We start from the raw sequence: 9,235 nt of genomic DNA, 5'->3' as shown, positions 1-9,235 counted from the left end.
CAAAGCCATGCAAAACACCACAAAGGGGAGTGGGAGGGGCTCACAGCTGGGGATGAGGCAGGGGAGTGGGACTAAGTGGGGGGTGACTGGACAAAGACACCCTGGCTTTAGGGGCCAAGGGGAGGCGGGAGGCCTGGCAGGACAGAGGTATAAATAGAGATGCAAACCTACACGAACACGAAGTCCCCTCCGGGTGGGGGAAGGGCGGGGTGGAGGTCTGGGTACCAGCAGGGCCTCTGAGGACTGGAGCTCTCCTTAGATTTCCAAAGGAATTGGGAGATGCCCCGCTTTTCTCTTCCCCCCTTACCCCACTCCCCACATTTCACATTTCTCGGAATTTGCAGGGTGCGGATGGAGGCCCCTGGGGTCCTCAGAGCCCGAGGCTCCTGCCGGCAGGTGCAGGAGGCACAGTCGGAGATGGGGGGCTGGGGGAGGGCGGTGAGGTGTGTAGGGGTGGGGGCGCCCCACCGGGCTCCTCTCAGACCCCTGCAGCTCCTCCAGGCAGGAGACCCCCGCGCGCCCTCGCCCGCGCCCGCGCCCCCAGGTGCTCCAGGCCCCGCGGGGCGTTCACACGGAGCTCCTGCGCTTCATGAGCCCGCGGAAGGTGGACAGGCTGTGCAGGCCGGTGGACACCGAGCTGATGGCCGAGCGCTGCGCCCCGCTGCAGAGGCAGCGGTGCGAGGGGGTGTCGCTGTAGCGGCCGCCGCCCCCCGGCGACGAGTGGCTCTGCTCCACGCACGTGTCGGACGTGGACAGGTCCCGCGGGATGATCATGGGGATGGAGTACTGCAGCTTCTCGCGGCTCTTGTACCAGAGGCACGAGCACATGGACTGGAAGTGCAGCACCTCCGCGTACACATTGCGGAAGCCGCCGCCCGCGCCGCCCGCGGCCGCGCTGGACGAGGCGGAGTCGGTGGTGTGCGCGCTGCCCGCGCCCGCGCCCGCGCCCCCGCCGCCCGCGCCGCCCGCCTGCCCGTTGCGCGTGAGCAGCGCGCGGTGCTCGGCGTCGCGCTTCTCGTCCTCGGCGTTCATGGTCATGAAGCGCAGCACCACGAGGTTGAGGAAGGCGCCGATGACCGTGAGGCCCGTGAGGATGTAGAAGAAGCTGAAGGCCACGTACTGCGGCTGCGTCTGCAGCGCCTCGTCCTTCTGCAGCGCCACGTAGTCGCCGAAGCCGATGGTGGTGAGGGTGATGAAGCAGTAGTAGTAGGCCTGGAAGAAGGTCCAGTGCTCGTAGTAGGAGAAGGCCGCCGCCCCGATGCACAGGGTGCTGATGCACGAGAAGAAGCCGATGAGCACCATGTTGGCCATGGACACGTCGGCGCGCCGCATGCCCAGGCCCCTCTTGGCGCGGTGCAGCAGGTACTTCACGAAGGTGTTGATGCGCTCACCCAGGCTCTGGAACATGACGAGCGTGAGCGGGATGCCCAGCAGCGCGTAGAACATGCAGAACACCTTGCCGCCATCCGTGCTGGGCGCTGCGTGGCCGTAGCCTGGAGGGCGGGTGGTGGGAGGGAGCAGAGAGAACGCCCGCGTTACAGGGTGCTCATCCGAGAAGCCCTCGCTGCCCGCCCCCTCGCCCACCCGGCTGGCTCAGGCCTCTTTCCTTCGTGCAGAGAAGACACACACCTGCAGAGAAGACACACACCGTGCACCTTGCTAGTTCCTTGTTGATGCCTTCTCCACTCTTATTATTATTTTTTTAAGATTTATCTATTTATACAAGCACTGGGTACAGTCAGAAGCCCAGGAGGGTGAGAGGATTCACCAGAGCCAGAGCGGAGAGTAGAACAGACAGAGTGACGAAGTACTCTGCTGAGGGGAGCAGCGGGCGGCAGGAGAGGTCTGCACGCCATGTGGGACCCTCGCCCAGTGGCCAGGGATCGAACCAGCGCTGCAGAGGCTGCAGGCAGCTTCGCGACCCAGCGCTCAACCACTGTGCCACCAGGGGAGGCCCGCCTTGTCCACTCTTGAGAGGACCCCATAGGGTAGGTGGGGAGAAAGGGAGAAACAGGGAGGGGGAAGAGACTTTCCCAGGGTCATACTGTTTGAAAACAGGACACTTGCCTGTTTAGAAACACCTGCCTCTGAACTGGCGTCCGGCTTCAAAGCCTGACCATCTTGTGTGCCTGGAACAGGAGCTGCTTATGGCGCGGGTGGCCACTCGTCCAGAGGCAGCAGGGGTTGAGGGGTGGGAAGGATTGGCAAGTACATTGGGAGATCTGGGCGCTACTGGTCGTTGGAAAAGTCATGACGCATTTTTGTTTGAGAAACAGAAAAATGCATTATGACTTTTCTGACAGCCCATAGCTCCATGTCTATTCCTTGTCTCGCTCTGGGTTTCAGTTTCCTTGACTCTAAGGCATGGAGGTTGGACTGAGTGGGTTCTGATGGCCTATGAGTCATTGTGGAGGGAGGGAAACTGAGGCATGGATGAGTCCTTGGGTGACTTTCCTGTGCCAGCCAGAGCTTATGGGGGGGTATTTAGTAACTGGGTCTCCCAGTCTCAGAGGCAGTTGGCCCACCATGCCAGAGGAGAAAGGGGTCAGTGCTCCTGCTCTCAACTGGTAGAAAAAGTAAGTACTTCAGGGCCCTCCTCAGCTCCCTGTCTGGGGCCCCGGGACTGGATAATTCAGTCCTCGTGGGGAGGTGGCATTGTCCTTATTAAAACAGGCACTCCGGGTGTCCTTTCAGGTGTTACTATCATCCACCAGGTAATTCCTGTCCCACACCCCACTCCTCAGCCCTCATTGAGCAAGGAGTCAGGCAGAGGCAAAACCTCCCTCTGCCCTCTGAGCCAACCATCAGACGGCCTGCAGTCAAGAGTTCTGCCTGGGGACTGCCAGAGAAAGGATCCTGGATGAGAACTCAGAAACCCTTGGCACAAATTCTGGCCCTATCAGTAGTGGCTGTGTGGCCAGGCTCCCTTTCTGAACCTGTTTCCTCATTTATAAAATATGGTTTATTAGTCCCGTCCCTGCTTCCTTTGCTAGACCTTTATTTATCACTTTTATTAGTAGGGGTATTATAATAAAATAATGCTGGTAGACTTTCCAATTTTTTCCTTTCTAAACCTTATCAAAATGTAACCAGGACCTCCCTGGTGGCGCAGCGGGTTGATCGCATTGCTGTGAAGCTGCCCACAGCCTCTGCAGCGCTGATTCGATCCCAGCCAGCCAGGGAGAAACCTACATGGCATGGCAGACCTCACCCGCTGCTCCCCTCAGCAGTGTTTTCCGTCCATCTGCCTGTTCTGCTCCCCGCTCTGTCTCTGACCAGTTCTTGTAATAATAAATAAATCTTAAAAAAAAAATGTAATCAAATGCTTCTCCCGTGCAGCCATCCTGGATTCCCCATAGCTGGAAGTCATCTCTGCTTTCAGGGGCACCGATATGTTCAGTTTTGAACTCGAGGTCCAATATGGCCACCATCCCCTAATCTGCCTCCCAGGGTCCCCAACTACATATGTTCAGCTAAACAGTAGCTTGGGGTAGTGGGGTGGGCACCCTGGACCTTGTAGTATTTCATTTTAGCTTCTACCACTGCATTGCCAGCCATGTCCATGGGTGACGCCCAAAATACATTTGATGAGTGAACAGTGAGACAGGGTACCAGATGCTTTGGTGTCTGATCTGACTTCACATTCTAACTCTGACATGGACTAACTGCATTTTAAAAAATCTCTTAGTGCCTTAATTTCCACATCTGTAAAGGGCAGCTAAAGAGTACCCACCTCACAAGGCTTGGGGGACAAATGTGTGAGATAATGTCTGTAATGCACAGAGTGCAGAGCCGGGAGGTATCAAGTACTCAATAACAGCTCCCAGTGATTAATAACCAAGAGCTAATGAGGCGCTAGATTTCCCTCCGTTTCCAAGAGAGCACCTTGGGGGCAGCTCAGTACTAGTAAAGCTAGCATCTCAGGCAGCCCAAGGCCATTTGACTTTAAAGCTCAGGGAGATCTGGGGACAGCTGCTTGGGGTGTGTGAGGCTGTGTCGCCCTTGCCAGGAGCCTGGACAGCTGAGCTGTGGAACCACCGTGCCTGGCCCGTCTGTGACCTCGCAGGGTGAGAACAGATTGTGCCCGCCAGCTCAGCTGGGGCAGCCAGACCACAGCTCACCTCGACAGCTGACCAGGCCGAGCCAGAGCTGCTTCTCATCCTGTCCTTCCCTGTCCCTTAGGCAGGCGGTTGCACTGGGTGTGTGGGAGGACATGGCACTGTGTGTGGGGCTAGGCGGGGACTGGGTAGCGTGGGCTTGACCGAATGTGGCTGTATGATCTGGGGCAAATCCCTCCCCTCTCTGGACTGCTCTTGCATGCCCATACTCCGGGGGTGGGGGGGGTGGAGCTAGAGATGCTAATCCCCACCCTGGCTGTGACTGCATGTGAAAGTACCTCAGAACCTGGGGACTTGCAATGGATGCAGTGGTGATGGGCACACAGGGAAAAGTGGCCTGAGGGTGCGGCCTTGGGGTGGGGGTGAACTCGGGGGTGACCTCTCCACCACGACTGTCACCTCACCCTGGGTTTGTTCAGACTGTGACTTCTCCAGGGCCCACTGTCCTTTAGGAAACCCAGTCTCTACCTGCCTGGCGGCTCACTGCCTGTCTCGGGCTGCCAGGCTGCAAGGCCCCTAGTGCCAGGGCACTGTCCCTGATCTGGGACAACCCAGTCCCAGCAGACTGTGCCAGCCAGCCGTGCTCTCCTAGGGCCCTCCTCCTGCTGCCTTCCTCCCTCCCAGCCTGCCCACATCCTGAGTGCCCTCCTGTTTCCCAGTCTCCAGGGCCAGAAGTGATGGTTCCTTTCCCTGCTGCCTCCTGTTGAATTTAGTGATTTTCAAAGTGGCAGCCACTGTGCAGGCTTAACCAGAGGTTCTCTTCAGGCCTGAGCCTTGTGCCCAATTCTAGCCACTATCCTGCCTGGGGTCCAGCCAGGATGAGCTGCCCTCAGTGCCCATGTCACTAGCTGAACTTACAGATACATTTTAGCTGTCAGATATATTTTTAACTTTAATCCTCAAAAACTTCCTACAAGGCTGTTCTGACTCTCACAGTTGGAGTAATGAAGGTTAGAAGGCCTTGGGAGTTGACTGAGGCCTCTGATTCATGGTTCATTCTGATGCCTCAGAGCCAATTTATCACCCTGGGGGTGGGGTGGGGTGGCATGAGAGCAGGATGGGAAACTGAGGCCAGAGAGAAGAGCATTCCACTTGGAGCCTTACTCATGGGCCCTGAGCTGGGCCTGGCAGAAGGGGCAAAAGAAGCACTATGCCCAGGGAAATAGATGCTTCTCTAAATACGGGGCCCAGGTCATCATACCCCCACCCCTTTGCCTTTGCTATTGTCACTGGGTGAAAGGGCAAGGAGCTGTGAGGACCTGCTGACGTGGGTGCCCAGCTTGGAGGGGAGCCAGCTGGGGTGGAGCCACTCCCTGGGGGCTCTGGAACTCCTGGGAAGTAATGGGAGAGGCCTGTCTGCCTGCCAGGAGGCCCACCGGCTCCCTGGCCTTTGCCCACATCTGGCTTGGGCTTACAAGGGAGAAAGCGACAAAAGGTAGTCCTCATGCTCTCCTTCCCTCCCAGCCCCTGGAGGCTCTGGGTGAGGGCCCTCCCCCTCCTCTGTGTCACTGATGCACACAGAGGCTGCTCTCTGTGGCTGAGTCCCTGAGGCCCTTTCATAGTACTTGCTAGACTACCCAGCCAGGACTGATGGCAACCATGAGACTCGGCACCACCTCAGAGCACTGATGGGCCTGTCCCCCACCGCCTTTCATGAGTCTACCATAGACTACCATAGGCCCAGCCCCTATATTGCACAGATGAGGATAAGGTGGCCCACAGAGGGAAAGTGACCTGCTTGAGGTCACACAGCTAGTAAATGACAGAGCCACGATTCTTGGCATCTCAGCCAGCCCAAGGCTACTTGAATCTTAAAGCTCCGGGAGGTTGGGGGACAGCTGCTTGGGCTGTGTGAGGCTGTGTCACTCTTTATTAGGGGTCTGGTGTGGAAAGCTTCTGAGCCACTGTGATGGACCACCTGCGACCTAGCAAGGTGAGGACAGATTGTGCCCACCAGCATTCTCGGTTCCACGCTCAGTGCTCTGTCCTCTGGCTCAGGATGACCAAGGTTGACCTGTTCATTCAGCCAGGGCTGGGCAGCTCCTGTGCCAGAGCAGCTCAGCTCAGAGATGGCCCTGGATGTTCAGAATTCACCTGAGGAAGCCAGGTGACTGGATATAAAAATTAATCATGTGGCTGGATATAAATATTAATTATGAACATGCATCTTTTGGGGGAAGGATAGGAGCCCCAGGATCTCCGTTCTTCTGTCTTTCTCCTGCCGTTACCAAGGAACTCAAACTGGTTGAAGCTCCATTTTCTAGGGCGATCAGAGGTTGGGGGTTCTAGCTCTCCTTCATACTGAACCTCTCTTACTCTGGCTTCTAATCAAAGCACGAAGAGCTACTCAGGGACCTTGGTGATGGCCTTGGCTAGACTGGGCTCAGCTGCCTGTTCTCCACTGACCTTACGCTCCTGCCAACCTGATTGCCTGGCCCCTACCCCTGGCCCAGATGGCCACAGAGCCAGAAGGCTGGCCAGTCTCGAGTAGAGGAAAGAGCATGGGGTTAGGAGGCAGAAGTTCTGGGGGTCTAGCCCTAACCAGAAGTGTCTCAGTGCTTTGGGCAAGTCCTTTTCTCTCTCTCTGGGCCTCAATTTTCCTCATCTATGACATGGGAGGGCAAGACAAGATTCAAGTTTTACACCTTCCCCCTGTTAGTGATGTCTTGTATTTTATCCTATTTATTTTTACTCAGATTTTATTGATGGCCATTCATTTCCAAACCTGTATATTTTTGGGAATGCACCTTTACACACATGTGCACAAGCCTTGCTCCCCGCTACCTAGAGCTTGCTCCCCCACCCCAGAGCTCTAATTCCCATCACCTTACCTGTCCTTTCCCCTCCTTCACCCCCCACTGCTCACCACCATATTTTTCAGAGTCTAGAGTTATTTTTGTTATGCTCACCAGTTTGTTTTCTTTGGTTATTTATGTTCCCCAAATGACTGAAACCTGCATGCCTTTTTTTTTTTTTTTTTTCTGTTCTCCCCTCCATTCATAGACTCTAAATTTGGAAAGATTTTATCTATGAAGTATGATCTGTTGATCTGCGTGGTGCATCCGCTGCTCCTTCCATAGTCCTTAACACTGGCTAGATCATTGTGAAGGCAACAATTAATTATTTTCCCATCAAGATTAATTAAGGCCACATCTGGCAATCAGAACTTCTGATTAACATAGGATAATGATTCTAAGAGACTGAATTGAGTTACTGTTGTGCTTTTGAAATACTGAGAATATATTGGTAGCTCCATAGGCTTAGGAGCTAAACAGCTTTCGACCTTAGTCAAGTTACTAAATCTTCTGTGCGTCACTTTCCTTATCTGTAGAGCAGAAATAGTGATATACTTACTGCATAGAATTGCTATAGGGATTTGATGAGGTAGTAGATATATAATGTTCAGGGCATTGGGGTCAATAAATATTAACCATTAGTATCTTTTGGTTAGATGGTCTTTCAACTTCCTTCCTGTATCAAAATTCTACATCCAGTGTTTCTCCAAGTTAATTTCCTGGAATACCAATTCCATGGGTTGTTAATAAATCTTGGTTGAGAAAAGGGTTGCTTGGTTAAGTTAAAATGGAGAAACACTGAATTTATAGGATCTGTTGACATTTGATTTAAAGGGAAGGTTTAGCAATGCCTCACTGCACGTGCTAATGTGCAGGGTCATTCAGAGTTGGGAGAATGTGCTAAGTTTTTCCACTTATTTGACCTTCAAACACTTTTCTCACAGTGCTTATTGCCAGACAAAAGTGTTCCTCGGAGCACAGCTTGGGAAACATACTTTTGAAATTCTCTGATGATGTCTCTGGATGGCCCAGACCTTCTTCACGCTAGAAATGCACAGCTCCTGGCTCAGCCTGGCTGCATCCTGTTTCCTGGTTCCCTGCAGATCTAGTTATCTAATGTAAATAGGCACTGGCCAGGCTAATGTTTGCCCTGAGGGAAGATGGATGAGGTGACCTGTGGCCTGAGTGCCTGAGTGCCCCCAAGGGTGTGAACTCTGGTTTGAGCTGGGGTCTTGCAAAGCCCTGGGAAGGGAACCTGAACTCAGGGTGCTGTCAGGGCCTAGTGGGGCAGCCAGAGAGAAGTGGGGGCTGGAGGAAGACAGAGGCAGCTCCAGGAGCTGACTGCAGAACACTGGGTTCCCCACCCACCAGCAGGGCTACACTCTCCCCAGGGCCTGTCCCAGTCAGGCCTAGCTTAAGGGGCACTTAGGAAGTGTCCCCCTGAGGACTGTGTCTCCTCAGGGACTGGAGGCAGATGGGGAGCTGCCCCCAGGTCTGGTGAAGGTGGCTGTATGGAGCCAGGAAGTGGGACAGAGGGTCTGACTGCAGCAGCTTAATTGGCGTGTTAAAGTTGTTGAGGTGGAAGGAGCAGGCAGGAGGGAGTGAGGAGGCCCGGCTGGAGCGCAGGCTCTCTCCTTCCATCCTTCAGGGTCCAGCTCAGACACCACCTTTTCCAAGAACATTCTAGGGTCCCAGAGCTGGAGGAGCCTCTCCCTTGGGCCTTTCTCAAAGGCCCTGAAATAGTGCCCTTGAGCTACAGAGGAGTTCTCAGGACGTGGAACCTCTGGAGGGCTGGTGAGTCCTCTCAGCGTCACACACAGGCTTGGGGGGGGGGGGCAGCTGCTCTGCTCAGAAAATGCTGTGAAACCCAGTTTGCCCTGAAGTCTGGGATGCAGATGAGAGAAAAGTCCTCTTACACACCCAGGGAGGGAGGGGAGATGGCCTTGGCAGGAGGGCCTTTAGTGACTCAGAGCTCCTGCCTCCTTGCGCCCTGATCCTTTTGAGAAGAGGTCGGCTTTGGGGGCCTCAGGAGTCCCCCTGACCAGGCCTGACCAGAGCCTGAGCTAGGTCTGGGAAACCACCAGGGTCTCATGGACACTGGGGTGGGGGAAGGACTAGTATGGGCACTGGGTATGGAATTTGTTTCCCTCCAGGCTGGAGGAGGCTCTGAAGCATAGCACCCCCTCCCGGGGTGCAGCCTGTCCCATCCCAAGGACTCATTTCCCATTTCTGGGCTCTTCTGCCAGCCCTCGCCCCACTCCCCACTAGCAGGTTCTCTCCCTACCCCTGCCTTTCTCCCAGGCTCCACCTGTGGGCCCACTG

The 9,235-nt window shown here is 55.0% G+C and overlaps 1 protein-coding gene across 1 annotated transcript in view; it reads right to left on the bottom strand.

Annotated features, from left to right (window-relative positions):
* Positions 1–567: 567 nt before the first annotated feature.
* Positions 568–9,235, bottom strand: part of KCNK3 (potassium two pore domain channel subfamily K member 3) — a gene marked incomplete at both ends in the record, with an annotated part of 35,168 nt that continues 26,500 nt past the window's right edge. Inside the window, one exon of the mRNA XM_084236068.1 lies at positions 568–1,493. Within this exon, the coding sequence (XP_084092194.1) occupies positions 568–1,493 (926 nt within the window). The remainder of the gene's footprint in view (positions 1,494–9,235) is intronic.

The sequence above is a fragment of the Talpa europaea genome (genome assembly GCF_964194135.1).
Source record: "Talpa europaea genome assembly, chromosome: 6".
Lineage (NCBI taxonomy): Eukaryota > Metazoa > Chordata > Mammalia > Eulipotyphla > Talpidae > Talpa > Talpa europaea.
The sequence above is the reverse complement of the archived record's forward strand: the minus strand, read 5'-3'. Positions and strand labels throughout refer to the sequence as shown.